Source organism: Trematomus bernacchii, unplaced genomic scaffold, assembly GCF_902827165.1.
Source record: "Trematomus bernacchii unplaced genomic scaffold, fTreBer1.1, whole genome shotgun sequence".
Classification (NCBI taxonomy): Eukaryota; Metazoa; Chordata; class Actinopteri; order Perciformes; family Nototheniidae; genus Trematomus; species Trematomus bernacchii.
Window position 1 is genome coordinate 4,741,676 of NW_022988098.1, and position 15,492 is coordinate 4,757,167.

The 15,492-nt window shown below is 41.9% G+C and overlaps 1 protein-coding gene across 3 annotated transcripts in view; it reads right to left on the reverse strand.

Moving 5' to 3' along the window:
* The window catches only part of LOC117475451 (FERM domain-containing protein 4B-like), a 55,576-nt gene that overhangs the window by 13,374 nt on the left and 26,710 nt on the right, over positions 1-15,492 (reverse strand). For 2 of the 3 annotated variants that reach the window (XM_034121661.1, XM_034121663.1), the window contains exons 8-13: positions 12,221-12,304; positions 10,611-10,676; positions 8,064-8,121; positions 7,240-7,326; positions 1,168-1,244; positions 561-699 (exon numbers count right to left, since the gene is read on the reverse strand). In XM_034121661.1, coding sequence (XP_033977552.1) covers positions 561-699; positions 1,168-1,244; positions 7,240-7,326; positions 8,064-8,121; positions 10,611-10,676; positions 12,221-12,304 — 511 coding nt within the window. The remainder of the gene's footprint in view (positions 1-560; positions 700-1,167; positions 1,245-7,239; positions 7,327-8,063; positions 8,122-10,610; positions 10,677-12,220; positions 12,305-15,492) is intronic. The other variant, XM_034121662.1, reaches the window with a different exon arrangement.

The following is a 15,492-nucleotide window of genomic DNA, read 5'->3' on the forward strand; positions in this document are numbered from 1 at the left end:
TCAGCAATATAGCTCATAGGTACATCATAATAAATGGAATCACTCTAAATGAAGTTCATGATAGTGTCATTACTTATAAACTATACAGAGAGGAACACAAGCACACTGTGTATATCAGCCAATCAATACACTCTCAGCATCAATGCGTGACCTCCTTAAAACATGTTATGTAAATTGTAATGTACATGTTGTATAATGTGCACATTTGTATCTAATCTTCCTATGTTAATACAACAGCTTTTAATATTGGACATTTTACTTTGACTTCCTACTTACTCCGCATGTTCAAATATATATATTTTTTTATTCCAAAATGGAGCAACTGTCAGAAAACGAAATGTTCGCCGCGGGATAAGAAGTATTCTGATTGTAATTTAAAATATGATTAACACACAGACGCATGTACCTGGTCTGTCACCAATGTGAGTCACTTTATACGTTACAAGGTAAGATGTCTACACAGGATGAGTATTAGAAGGTATTATTAGATTTCAAACTATATCTGAGTCAGCAGGAACTATGGTGAGTGAAAGTGTGAGGAGGAAACAACAGACACTCACTTTGCTTTGCTTTCTGTCCAGGTAGAACTGGTGCTGACTGATGGCCATCACCCAGATGGTTTTAATCAGAGAGTGGCTGGCATACCATGTGTGAATAACCAGACCGGTCTGTCCGAACGTTCGCTTGGTCACTGTCCTTCTGAGAAAGATAGCAACAACATGACACAAACATTCAGTGCTGCTCTGAGACACAAAACAGCTGCAAACACTGGTTGATAAACAAGTCTTTAATTAAGATGGGTTCAGCAAAGATAACACAGTTTGTCTAATTAAATGTGAGGCTGTTTCTGTAATAATTAACTGAAGAGCAGACAGTGGGATTTAATAACAGCTCTGGCGGCTGAGAGAGCCACATGGAAGTCTGTGTGAAGGGCAGAGGTCTTACAACAGCATTAGAATAATAAAGCGGCCTTTAAACAACAGCATTTAACAGAGCAGCTACAGCCATTAACACGGTGTCCTGAATGGCCCGCTGGCTGTGGATGCCCTTCAGTGTGTAAGGTGTAAGATAAGGACATCTGAAGCTAGCTCAAATTGGAGCACTTCAGACAAACAGGGGGAAAGGACTTACTAAGATCAGTTAAGATAAATGAAACCTTTCTCTGACCTGTGCGGGTCGTTCACTTCCACAGCAAATTTCTTCTCGCGGAAATACAGATTCTCTAACTGCTTCCACTGATACAACTGCAGAGAGACAGTTGGGAATAAAAGGGGGGGAGGGGAGGGAGACATTACAGATCCGTGAGTATACACAACACAGGGCTATTGATTAAAATGAGGCTTTGCTCGACATTAACAGAGGTATAACTTGGCTGTAAAACGCAACAATGTAATCAGAAAGGCTTCCCAAATGAGTGGTATACATCTTGAAACCACTGGTTTTGCTTCAGCCACAGCAGCACGCCGTTTAGCACAATTTTTCTGCTTAACTTGCAACATTAGAAGAAACAACTAAAGCAGTGAATGGGGCTCAGCGGGCCAGCCGGTCCTGTGTAAGGTAGTCAAACACAGAAGCTAATATAATGCAGGGAGTCAAACTGAGCCAGGCAGCAAGCTATACTAGTTTCTCATTTCCTTCTGCTGTGGAGGGAAACAGAGGAAGGGCTTCTGTGTGTCAGGATGAAACATCTGCTCCACTGATAGTGTGTTCAATAAACTCATTCTGAGCCAGTAAACAACTCTTCACTGCTCAAATGTAGGTAACAAGAAGAGACACAACAGTGGGACGTGAGGTTAATGTAGGAGAAAATGTTTGTTTCACCGTACTCCATTCTAAAAAGGTAAGAACTTAAATTACTCCAAACAAAAACTCAATATATAAAATCGTACCCAGGAGGTAAACTGTGCCTGGGGTAAGAAATGACGATAAGCAGAGAGAACATATTTTCAAAGCATATTTAAACTTGGCACTAACTGTAACACATTACACTTCCCAGCAGTGTGGCTCACACAGTGACAGGCTGCCTGTAGAGCAGGTTCAACACATTTAGGAGAACGTTAAAAGGAGCACAAGGAGAATAAACACATTCAAACCCCTTGACTATTTCAAACAGCTAGTAGTTGGACACAATAGAAAGGCTTACCGTGGTTTTTTTGTTTTTAAATCCCTGCTGAATTCCCTCAGGTTTGTATTTAATCTTTAGAGTTTCCCACAGGGCTAGTGCTTCCTCGAACAATACTCTCTCTTGTCTGTTCTCAGGGAGCCAGATAGGTGTTGCAAGAGTTTCAGCTGAGCAGGCCGCGCCCCTTTAACCACCCCCCCTCCTCTGACATCACAGAAACATCACAGATACCTCAGGCACTGCTCGCTCTCTCTCTTGCTCTGTCCCTCTCCAAACACAGCCCACTTCCCTTTGAGTCAGACCAGATGAGCAGGTTGTTCACAAGCTTTTGCCAGCCCAGGTTTTTAGAAGATTTCTCTGCTCCACTTCCCGTCACATGCAGATAAGCGATCAATCTTCCACAGACTTTGAATGCTCTCACTTCCATATAGGAAGTTCCTTGCTTTTCATATTGTAAGTGGCACACAAAGCACAGCTGTGGGGCTGAATGAACTACTACCATGTCCCCCAGCAGGGCAAACATGTTAGGAATCTGTTACTATGGTCTAATCATTAATACCAGGGGCGAGGGAGCACTCAACTGCCAATACATGCACTTTGCTCCAAATACAAACTCATATATTTACAGGCAGTATAAGCAAAAAAAGCCTTATTGTATGTGTGATATGCGAAAGCAGTACGTGTATTAACCTATTTGGGTGGCCCACGCATCCACCCCCCCCCTCAAATAAGAAAACACATGCAAGTTCATGGCTACTGTAGACAACGTTCTTGTTGCTCTGTGTTGTGTTGTTAATGAGTGAGACACACCGGAGTTGAGGATCTGTGGGGTTTATTCTCCCAAAAATATAATTGACAATTTAGGCATTTAGCAGACGCCTTATTCCAAAGCGACTTACAATGACAGGGACATTCTCCCTGGAGTAACTGAGGGCTAAGTGCCTTACTCAAGGGCACACTAGTAGTGGTGTTCCAGGCGGGATTTGAACTTGCAACCTTCCGATCATCAACCCACCTCACTATCCATTAGACCCGCCACCAATAAATCAATGTATGGGAAACACTGGATGATGTAGTTTTACTTCTGACTTATACTGCTATTATCCATTATAGTATTTGTCATATTTTTACTGTAATTAGTAAAAAGACCTTTGTGTGTCTATGTATGCACTATTTAAATAGAAAAGAAGCTAATTCCTCATGTGTGTAACCCTTCTCTGCATGAACCCCATTCTATAGCGATCGTTTGATTTCTTGTCTTTATTATGGTGGGCTCTTACATGCAAAAAGAAGCATGGGTACCGCCTTGCATGAAACTTCCAAAAAGCTCTTATCACTGCAGATGAGAGCTCCTCACACCAATTCACACTCTCTAGTCACCATCATTCGCATCATAACAACCGATCTGAAACAAAGGACTCTAGACAATGAACACACACAGGATCATTCCCCCCATTAGAGATACTCCACACCAGTGTGCCAGTAACAAGATGAAACTAAAACACTGCGGCTGAAGCCATTGCCAAAATATTTAAAAGGGACGTGACACACCTTTATCTCTACTGTCACAGGTCGTATATTTTACTCTCTTAGTTCCTGCTCTCTTGGATGCTTTGAGGGCTCATAGCTGTGACCTTCATCTGTGTATGAACCACCATTTATTACCAGTTTAGGGTCAACACTTGCTTTAGGAACCTTTTTTATTGGAGTTTAATTGCAAATGTACCCACAGGTCTGAGGGTAACTCCACCTACTGCATCATTTCTCTTGTGGGCAAGGGGCTGGAGGGGGGGGTTGGGTTGGCATGAATGTGTGATTTAGATAATACGTGGTGAATAACACTTTTTTTATTATAAAAACTTAACTTTGAATATAAATATCATCTGGTGTCTATCTCAGAATTGGCCTTGGGAGGTTCAGGGCTGATTTGTTGAGCCATTTTCAACCCATGAAATGGCGATTTAATTAAAAAAAAAGTATCTGTTTATTAACACCAGCTTAAATGTGTTTTATCACAGTACAGTTGACACTTTAATGAAGCTTAAAAAACATGTGTAAGCGTGCAGTAACATTTCATACTATATAACTCGTATAAAAAAACACAACCGTAGTGCACAGTCGATGTATTTCATTTTTCTCCAAAATGAAGTAACCAAGTAATATTCTTACATACTGATTTAATGGGGTTGTCAACCTGAAAGTAGGTTTTTAAAGTGGAAACGCTCCAAGAAAGTTGGACTACGTAAAAAAAAGTGACTCATCAGTACAAGTCATAGGTAGAGAAAACAAAAGCAACAAAACGTTCCTAAAGCAGGATAACGCCAGCTCACTAGCACGCTCGTGATTTGAGTAATTACACAGAATGTCTGTATCTCCTATCTTTAATATTTCATCTCCCTTTGTTTTTGCCAAACATTTCATTTGCGGCAGTTGGCAGAGAGCCAGACATGCCTGTGGTTTCCGATGGGATCAGGCTGTTCAGATCCAGCCTCACACCCACTATCCGAGGAACCCCAGGGCCACGAGTCCGCAAAATCATACACGGATAAATATGTCAAAGGCTCTGACTCACGCGCTCATACAGAAAAAGATCTGCCACACCCTCTATGTAACACGTCACATTCCCGCAACACTGTACGTTGCACAACACGTTGATTTAGGTTGGGAAAAGAGAGCGGAAGAATATTTGTCCTACTTTTTCAGGATAAGATGAGGATTTTTATTTCAGCTCTTTAGGTCCCATGTCATTATTACCCAGAGGCTGTCCCTCATAATACACTGAAGATTTATTTTGGTTCTGCTGGCTGATCATGTGCGAGGACCAGCATGTGGTCTTGGAGAGTGTCCCATTACCCACTGGGAGAGTGTCACCCAGAGAGGAGGAGAGACAGAAAAGTCTCCGGCTTTAATTCAGGGAGAATTGAGTCTTGACTGGCCATCTGTTTCATTCCCACAGTGTGTCCTGGAGACATTGAAGCACTGTTGTGTTCATCACATCAAATGAATGTTTCCTCCACCTACGTGACATACCGTTTGGCATCTTTTGTGCATTCTTTGTCCTATTTTGGAAGACACAAGCTACGCCTTGTACAGTAGAGTAGACAGTGCTTACTTACATCTACACATACTTAGAAGGGCTGCAAACATGATATTAAAATATGATCAAAATCTCAGTATGGATTAGTATATTATCCCAATCCTAGAAAGCACAATATATGGTTAAGGCAAACTCTGTTTTCAAATAGCAAGAACTGCAGAAATGTCCTAGCTCACAAATGATATTCTACTGACCTTACAGTGGGGCAGATCTTCTTTCAAATCACCCCAGTTTCAAATCGTGCAGCTCTATGTTCAATAAAGACTGATGGCACTGGCATGCGTGCAGAGAAGATACTGGGAGGTTAAGCTATTCGAGTGGCTTTCAATCATTTTGACAAAACTTAACATCACTTGAAGTACTTTTCTATAACTACACAAGTACTGAGCTCTCCCCGGGACCAGCTCTAAATCCAGCCCCCAGCCCCCTAAGCAGATAATTGTTCTGTATTGTTTGATCAATTGTATTCCCTCCGAGACACACACATGGATTAGCATAAAGAATACAGCCTGCTGAGAGGGGCTGGGCAGAGGGCAGGGAGGGATGGGCCGGGGTGAATAAAGGGGCTGTGAACTGAGGCAGGAAGCCCCATCAACATTAAATACAGAGGACTCCCTAAAGGCAAAAGTAGAGTAGCTATACATTTCTATAAATCAAAAGAGCAACCAACAAAAAAACTCATTTAAAAAAAGGCAAAAAGTTTGCTCCAAAACAGCAAACTCATCTCTATGACTGTCCCCTCTTAATGTGAGGAAGTTGGAGGGGTCAGAGACTAGTTTGAAATGCTTTTAGCACCCCAACACCCTCCAAATGCCCACCCACCAGCATGGCAGAGTGCCAGCCCGAGTCCCAGGGGCATGCTGCTTCCCCCCCAGAGAAACCATAATTACACCTTCCACAGGGAGGGTCTGGAGAGACATACTGTGGCTGTGCCCGTTAATGCCTCGGAGTAACAGCACACCCTGCTATGTCAACACGTTCCTGCCGTACAACAACAGCTCCGTGTAATGAAAGAGGTCGGGGAGAAACGCTTGGTTGGGACACTATCACATAACGCATCTCAAACAAAGGGAGGGGGTAAACACAGACACGACAAGTGCTAACTCAAACATTACAGTACAGGAGCAGGACATTTCTGTACTGAAAGTATTTCATTTACACCATAAGTAGGCATCAACCAACCAGGCATACAGTTAGAACAGTTGTGTGATTTATTTTTAATTATTGATTCCTGAATTAATGTCAAAAGGGAAAGTCATGCTAATTGTTAAAAGTGAACCATTTTTTACACTTAATTATTGTATCTCTTCAGTAATAAATGGGAGAGGTGGCCTATACAAAATAACTTGCAAGAAGGGGTTTTAATTTACTTGCAACACTAGCCAATGATAAGCTTTTATAATCAAAAAGGGAACTTGTAGGCTATTATGCTTTTATATTCAATAAAAGACACTTCTATATATGATGTAATGCTTTTATAACCAAAAAAGGACCCTTGTATGCTATTTAATCCAGAGTGTGTTGCTATTTACACATTTTCCCCTTTAAACTTTGCACGGTGAGTCGATTTATATCCCTTTGACAATTCACTCCACTGTTACTAGTTGTTCTGTGTTTGCTCTTACACCTACAGCCTTGACTGTGAGCAGCACGTACTGATACTCCAAAATGTTTTCCCCATCTGTCTTCCTCTTTCTCCTGACTGACTGACATGGGAACCAGGGTCTTAATTACACTTATTTACAGTGTGTGTGGATCATTAACCAGCTAACAAGAGGAGATGAAAGCTCTGTTTTCAACCAGCCATTCAAGTACAGTCACAGTCATGCTTAAGTGTCCATACTTCCAAGAGAAGTTTAAAGCAAATAGGTTTGAAATATTATGTTTTTGGTTCATTACAAACCAAAAAAAGATTTTAAAAAAGCTAATAAAAAATACAGCTCTACACAAACATATAAAACAAAGAAAGAAAAGACAGTTAATGCAAATACAACAGATGTAAAAAAAGAGATGCTCCTACCTTTCTTGGCTTGAGTTTATCCTGCAGGTCGTACTGTCCGATGCCTTTGTAGCCGACTCCCAGCCACCACGGTAATCCTTGCTTGTCCTGCAAGAAAGCACATGCACACACACCACTCATTAGGAGGTAGCTTTATTGGTGAGGGGGTTTGAAAAAAGGGCTGTTACCAAAGCAATTACCCCATTAGGTTCACAGCAACAGCAACACAAGAGGAGATCAAATACATCCAAGGCCTTAAAAAGCCCCTGCAAGCCTGACTGAGTGTTTTTTTTAACGCCACCGTCTGATCTCCCCAGACGCCTTGATCTAACGAGGTTTGGTTGGGAAAGTGAGTGGATGCATGTAAAAGTGAGTTATAGCTAAACTTAATGTAATTATGTGGAGTCTTTCATGCATGTGTAGCTGCTTTCACTGAATAAAGGGTAAATGTATGTGTTATAGGGCTGTCGATTTGGTTAAAGAATCTAATTACGATTATTTTGAGTGACATTGCAAATTTGCGTTATTGGATGAAATGATCATTTTTGAAGCATTATTCACATCATCATGGAAACATATATAGAATTGATCATAGTGTTATTTTTTGTATCAGTCTGTAGAATACTGTTTGTAAGCCAGGCCACACTTTTCACATATTTAGCCTTTACCAAATACTGAGGTTGCAGCAATTTGGCTATTGCAATAGTCCATATAATGAAAACAATTGATTAATTGTGCAGCCCTAATAAATCAAGATGAAATGCAGAGAACAAATGAAGCCAGCATGTTGACAGAAGCTTGTTCAAGAGGTTAAGCTACTTTATGACTGGGGGCAGCACTGTTACCTTCACTTGGTAGTAATGGACTCCGTATGTTGGCAGGGACTCCACCAGCGCCAGATACCTTCACAGAAAGAGGAACAGGTTAACGGGAAACCCCTCCCATGTACACTTCATCACTGTCCACCGGTGGCTGTGGTTCCGCAGACGGAGTGCGATTTAAGCTACAGTCATTGAGAAGCCACGGCCATTTGCAGTGGCAGGCCGATCGATTTGTTTCAGGGCCGTGACAGAGTCCATTGATCAGTTCAAGGGCACAAATCATCCGAGCGTAAATGACCCAGGGGTTGCTCTGAGTTACAGTCCTGGGAAAAAACACAGTTGGAGGGCTGAAGTGTTTGACTTCTTTAAAAGTTTTCTTTTTGCAATTAACAGTAGAAATGAGGACGGCACATGCAAATGACACGGTTGTACAAAATGAAAACCATCATTCATTGTTTCCTCTTTACTTAAAGTGGACCTATCATGCTATATTTAAATGATATATTGTAGGGCCATACCTATATAAGGTATATTTATACGTTTCTGTTTTCAAAATACCAAACAGATCATGCATTTTAGCCATGCCTCATTTCGCTCTATGTGCTGTTTGCTGTCTACGGGGCTGATTCTGCTGACCACGCCCCCCTGCAGGAGAGGGGAGACGTGCTCTGATCAGCTGCTGGGCTGTCAGAAGAGGGGGAGAAAAAGAGATCTCCGTGTTTTATTATATAGAGTCGTTATTCATTTGTTTTAAAGCTCAATAAATAACAAAGAAGACCTTTGACCGGCACTTTTCTAATTTTGTCCAGAAGATTTAAACTTTAACGGACATCTAGACCGGCTAAACAAACTGAAACTCTGCCGCACGGTCCCCTCGTTCCTTGGAAGAGGCGGAGAGGTGGGTGTTTGTCATCTGCTGGTGGACTAACCGGAGAGAATTACAGTGCTTGCCTCGACGGGGAGGGATTGCATTGAATTAAAGCAGCGGGAGCAAACGCTTGCCTCGGGGAGGGAGAAAGAAATCCACAGCGGAGAATAAACAGAAGGGTAACCATGGTAACTATGGGCGGGAAGTCTTCTTCGCTGCTTTTGTGGCAGACTACAGCGCCACTTACAGGCCTGGCATATGTACTACAGCGTCTCCAGCGCTTTCGAGCGGCAATGGCCGGCCGTGGCCCAACCCCAAATTCCCCTGATAGGTGGAGAGTTGGCCCAATAGCCTTGGCGTCACCGTCCTGACGTCAGGACAGTGTTCAAATCTGGATCAGTTTTTATCAGATCCGTTGCAGCCCCTTTTTTAGAGATTTGGGTATGGAGGAAAATAGAGAGGGTTGTGTTTTCTGACACTTGGCGAGTTCCCTGGAACACCGGGGACACGTATTCATGTATAAAAGACGTACAAAAGTGCATTTTGCATGATAGGTCCCCTTTAAGATTTCCTTATACTTGTTTTTGTTTACAAAGTAACTGACCAAGAGGAACATCTTGATGAGAAAAAGATATAACACATTTTGAATAATACCTTCTTAACTCAAATGAAATCCGGTTTGAATTGTAATCAGTGTTTCCGCCAGACTAGGGCTGAGAGGGCGTCCACCCCGAGAGCGGGGGTTTGGGGGCCTTCACATCGTGTCACGTGACTTGAATTTTGAATTGAGCCGTCCCTTATAGATACTATCTCTTTACGTATTAGTGATGGGAATTCCGGCTCTTTTTAGTGAGCCGGATCATTTGGCTCGGCTCACTAAGAAGAGCCGGCTCTTTCGGCTCCTAAACGGCTCTTCATGTTACCACAGTTTACCACGGAGCCTCAGTTTCGCCGCTGCGCGGCTCCGGCGCTCGCAGTTCACGCGCGTGCTCCACTAGCACCCCTCCGTCAAGGCTCGCAGGCAGTACACTTTCCGTCACAGGAACACGCTTTGCTGGCGGCGAAAAGAATCCCACCAGACTCCTTTGCCCCTCCAACAGAGGGATGTCCTTGTCCTTTTTCCTTTTCGTCATTTCAAGCAATAAAAACTCGATCTTCTCTCAAATTATTATTTTTTTTAGGACGGCCTCGGCTCGAGTTCAGGGCGTCAAATGACGGCAAGACGCCCCCCTGGCGGAAAGGCTGATTGTAATCAAACACTGCTACTCTGCTTGTTCACAAGAACATGTACTGATCTATTAGAGGAGAAAATGAAGTTCATCTCTGGATGGATGGGAAAAGCAACAGAGAATGGAAATGCCGTTGACTCCTGTAGAATTCATAAAGATTAACTGATTGCTTTTGGTTACACTCCTATCAATTAAAACTGTCAATGTTGCTCAGAACAAATAAAACAAAAGCAAACCAAATAACATCATACAGCTTAGGTATGAAGCAGCGGAAACACACAACAAGTCAAGGCTGGCCTGCTGCCCACTTTAAGAGCCCCTCTAATTAATAGCACATTCTGGCATGGTGACAGTCAGCCACCTCTCACAACAACAGACACAACACTGCAGACACAAGTGGTTAAAGAGGGGGGGGGGACATCAGGAGCAGTAGTGTGTAACACAAGTTAGTCATAAAATAAGTTTTGAACTTACTGCACAATGGCTTGTCCTCTGGTCAGTCCCTTCAGCTTCTTGTAATGTTCAATCACTTTGTCCTCACTGCAAATGGAAAGATGAAACACTTAATGAAAAACCCATCGAGTGTTACACATTCCAGCACACAGAGGGATTGTGAGTGGGCTCTTTCTTTGACACACATTCTGCCTGCTCATGCAGTAAATGCAGTCTGGCCTACTTGCCAGCTGATAGCTCTCATCTAACTTCTCCTGCAAAATGCATCCCATTTACTTCCCACTGTAATCATCCCTTTTAATAGAATTGAGAGACTGCAAAACTCGCCTGAGGCTTAGTGGACAGACAGAGACAACGGAGAGGTGTTTTCATGTGCTCACCAATGCCTGTGATTTTAATTTGTGTATTAAACTGAGCCTGCAGCAGCCTCACATGACCGGTAAGCAGAAGGGGGGGGGGGGGGGGGGGGGGGGGGGGTCAACAACAGCAGTGTGGATTGAACAGACAGATAGGAATCCTTTAGATAGCCAGTGGCTGTCAGCACCTCCCCGAGCACTCGCAGGGCTAATGTGCAAACGTAATTAACGCGACCCGGGCATTAATTAGTCACCTCATCAGAGAGAAAACCATCTGCCAAGTACCGGGATGGTCTAGTAGGCACCGTAACACCCAAAATGGTTCTTCTGGGGAAATAAACGCCTTTTTACAACCAGGTGGTCCTGACCACTGAGGTGAGTCGACAGCAGAATTGTAAGCGCATCTTGTAGGGGCTTTACAATTGATCAAAGGTGTAAATAATAAAACAGCACCTCGGCAGTGCAATATTTAGGAGGCAGGAGAGACGACGTGGCACAAGTCTTGTCTTAAGGTTGTGGTAATTGCACTTTCAAATGTTAATATCAGTCTTTGCTGTAGAAGATTCATTCCTTTATCTTTTTATTTCAACAAGCAATTTGTTGTATTTTAGAAGTACACTAAAAAGCAGCATATTCTTCATGTCAAATATTTACGTTCATCTGCACACCTTGACATATGGGAAGATGATTAGGAGAGGACTCATGGTCCATTTAGGTTACAAAGATGACATGTTATGGCAACAAATGAGATTGTATGAGTTGTTATGCTTAAATGTGTGTGACCAGATGAATGTCTATGATTATGAAAAACCATATCATTTTGTAGAACAGCAAGAGTAGCGGGATAAGGGGAGGTGGAGTCACCGCCTGCCCTTATTATCCTTTTCTGTTTCTGTATACATTTGGATCTGTATGATTGTGTCTTCATGTTAAGGTGACTAGAACCTTTTAGAACAAGTAGGACACAACTGAATACTTGTTTTGCGAGAAATGATGTAATCGCATTATTAAACAAAGTTAGGGGAATGTAGGTCAATTGAGACTGATGCAAAGCACTTACTTGGCTTATTTTAAGAAAATGTACGGCATAGCATTTCTGTTGTTGTTGTTCATGGTTTATTGCACTTATTGTAAGTCGCTTTGGAGCAGCTAAATGTAATGTACTGTAATGGTAGCCGAATTGTATATGTTTCCTCATTTTGTGTAACCCTAGAACCTTGTGGAGAAAAGACTGTGATATTGGTTCAAATAAACATATCAACCGCCATAACTTACCAGTAATTGAGGGATGGGTGCTCCTGTAACACTCTGGTGGGCAGAACTGGGAACTGCTTCAGCTGAGATCTGGCAGCCTCAGCACTGGAAAACAAACATACACAACTTGAATACAGAACATGTATTCATTCATAATAACAAGGGTCCTTTATAGTTACACATCTATGCTTTAGATACGAGAGAGAGCAAAGCACCAACATGACACTGTTGATTGATGAGAGACAAGTTATCACTGTCCAATGACTAACTCCTACACATCTTTTACACAAAGTGAGTTGTTATGTCCTGAAAAACAGAAACAAATATGACCCAAAACGTAAAGTAATGCACCACGTTGTTGTTTCACTGCCGGCTGATCCATACTAACATGTGGACCTTAAGGAAAGGAAGATATATTAACACAAGTATATCAACCTCAAAGTCTGAAGCTGTACAAAAAGAACATTTCTCCATGTGTTTGTACTTTCACAGTGTGGTTTGAATTTCTATCTTAAGGCATGGCAGCAATAACTCATGTTCGCAAACCTTTAGAAAAGGTGCAGTGGCAGGATTATATTTTCATCTTTCTTATCTATAGATGTGTGTACTGCTTGCCAAAACTAAGCTTGAGTTTTATTCATGTCTTGCCAGATTTCATTTACAAAGCCCACGTAGATCCTTTAAGCAGTACAGAGCCCTTTAAAGGGAATTGGCAAAACATGTTTTAAAAAAATATCAAAAGCCCATTTCATGCAGGTTCTCAACAGTCATGGTAGGTAAACTACTTCATATTGATTGACTTTCACAGATAAGCTAATGATCTCACAACAGAAGCAACAGGTTTGTTTAACCAACAAGGCAAACATGTTAATAAAAAGGCTTCAAGTTAAAAAGAAAAAACAAACCAGCCGTGCTATCTGTACGGACAAACTGTGGTGTTTGTTACTGTCAAGGTCTATGATAGTGAACTATGAGTCACTCCAACATCATGTGGGAGGGAGGACTAGGTCTACAGTTTCTCTGGACAAAAAGGGCTCTGGCTTTGAGGGCCAGTCCACTAGAGAACTGAACAAAAGCCATTCACAAGCACTTGGCAGCCTCTCCCCGAGTTGAAAAGTATTGTACGAGCACCGGTGCTGCTGCAAAACAGCCCGTGGCCTCTGAGACAGAAGTCCAAATGTGTAGGTCAACACAACACAAAATACACAACATGATATACAATATTAGAACATCCCCAAGTATTGTGTCAGCTAGAACAATAGAGTGGGGCGGGGATGACAGATTTTTGTAGAGCAACCTGGAAGTTAGCATCGCAAGGGCTCCCTCTACAAAAATAATTGGGATTTTTCCCATTGGATTTTGGTTTATTAAGCAAAAAACACAAGATCTTTGGGATAACTTGCATGTTTTGTTCAGCAGGATTATCTCCACAATGTAATACCACTATAATTGTTGATGACCAAATGCAATCGCAAAAGTTAGAAAGCTAACAATAGCCTAAAAACAAACTACATTAGTCGTACTGTATGGCTGCACATCACCACCGATAGGCTAAAGGTGGATACTGCTTGGCGTTAAGTAGTATCAATGGTGCCTTGTTAGTAACTGCTGTCATTATTAACTTATATATTTTATGTTGTAGAACAATTTCTATTGAATGCTTCAGCTTGTACTAAACAGTCTATATCACGAAAATCGTAAAAAAAATGTTGAATTCAAGTGTGTTCAAATGCTAACTAATTTCCAGGTGTAATGACTCAGTCCTGCACCACTCTATAAAGCCAACATAACAAAACGTTGATTCTAGGTCAATGGCCATTTGACCTTGAACATCCATTTTTCTTTAACAGATTATTGGAGTTTAACAGCCGCTGACATGGGGGGACATGGCCATGATGATCCAGTTATGTGAACCAGCTTACTAAACAAAAACACGGGCAGAGGCACTTGAATCACTCTTCCCTGTAGCTACCTCTCCTAGGTTGACTGAGTTTTGCTGCCACGGCACTTCGCTGTGTGTTTGATGGCATACATTTTATGGGGAGCTGGGGCCTGGTGTTGTCGGGGTGATCTACTCCACAGCCGCGCTGCCCCGTCAGCAATCTGGAATTCATTACTACGTCTGTTATCTCTCCACAGCCTGCAGCGCGGGGGCAATTCCTACACCCGGTGCAGCCCAGCCCAGCGTACCCAGCGTGGGGAGAGATAATACTCATGTGTCAGCTATTCCACTACGCTGAGACGTGGTGACTGTGTGGAGGGAGCACAATGAGAGGGCCTGTTGCTGTGAATGAACCACTAACTACAGGCTACACCTGCAAATAGAACTAAGGACTAAAACCGTCTGGGTGTAATATTCTTTCTGTGGGTAAGATTCAAACACAAATGATATTGTGTTAATCAAAGTTGGTTCAAATTGTATGGCAGTTATTTATACAATATGTTATTTTCTGCCGGGAGGGATCTCTTAATCAAAACCATAACAAAGGACGGGGTTTGCTGGTATTGGGAGCGTGGGATCATGGGAGTTTGACATTGAAGTCAAGATATCCCAGTTGGGATTCATCCGTTGTTCGGGAAGTTTAACCAGGTTATTTTTCCAAAATAAACGGTCCAGGTCATACTGTTAAAAACAGTAACTTATACACTCAAATATTTACACACTTAACTATTGTATTGTAAAAATGTGGCTTAATACTGGATAAAAGGGTGACAAAAACAACAACACAGAAAAGTACTTTTAACCTCGATTAAAATTACAGAATTCACTGGGTTTGAAAATGATTAAATACATTTGGATAATGTGAGTAATCAACATGTATAACATGCCTTTAAAGCTAAGTTTGATCATATATTTTAGAAACACTTTTTGTTATAATTTGTTGAAATACTCTTAACATGCAGACAGCAATAAATAAATCCATAACTTTGACAATTTTTGTTGAAAAAAAAAGACAAAAACCTGGTATCACTGCAGTCATATGTAAGAGGGTTGACCTGCCTGTGTCCTAACTGGTACTTACAGTAGCCATGGTCACTGTTTGCATTCATTATGGTTATTTTTGGGGAGTGGCGTTAGAGGGCGTAAAGAGACGGGCACTCAGTGGTGCCAACTTGGTGAATTTCTCGCAAGATTAAGCGCCTTATGGAAATAGTACTGCTAACTACTTTCATTTAAAAAAAAAAAAGGGTTAGCAAGTGAGCAACAGGGCGCTGGGTTTTCCGATTTGAATAATTAAAAAAAAATCTATTTTACTGTTTTTAGCTTCTTCAATGTTACCTTCCCAAGCTGT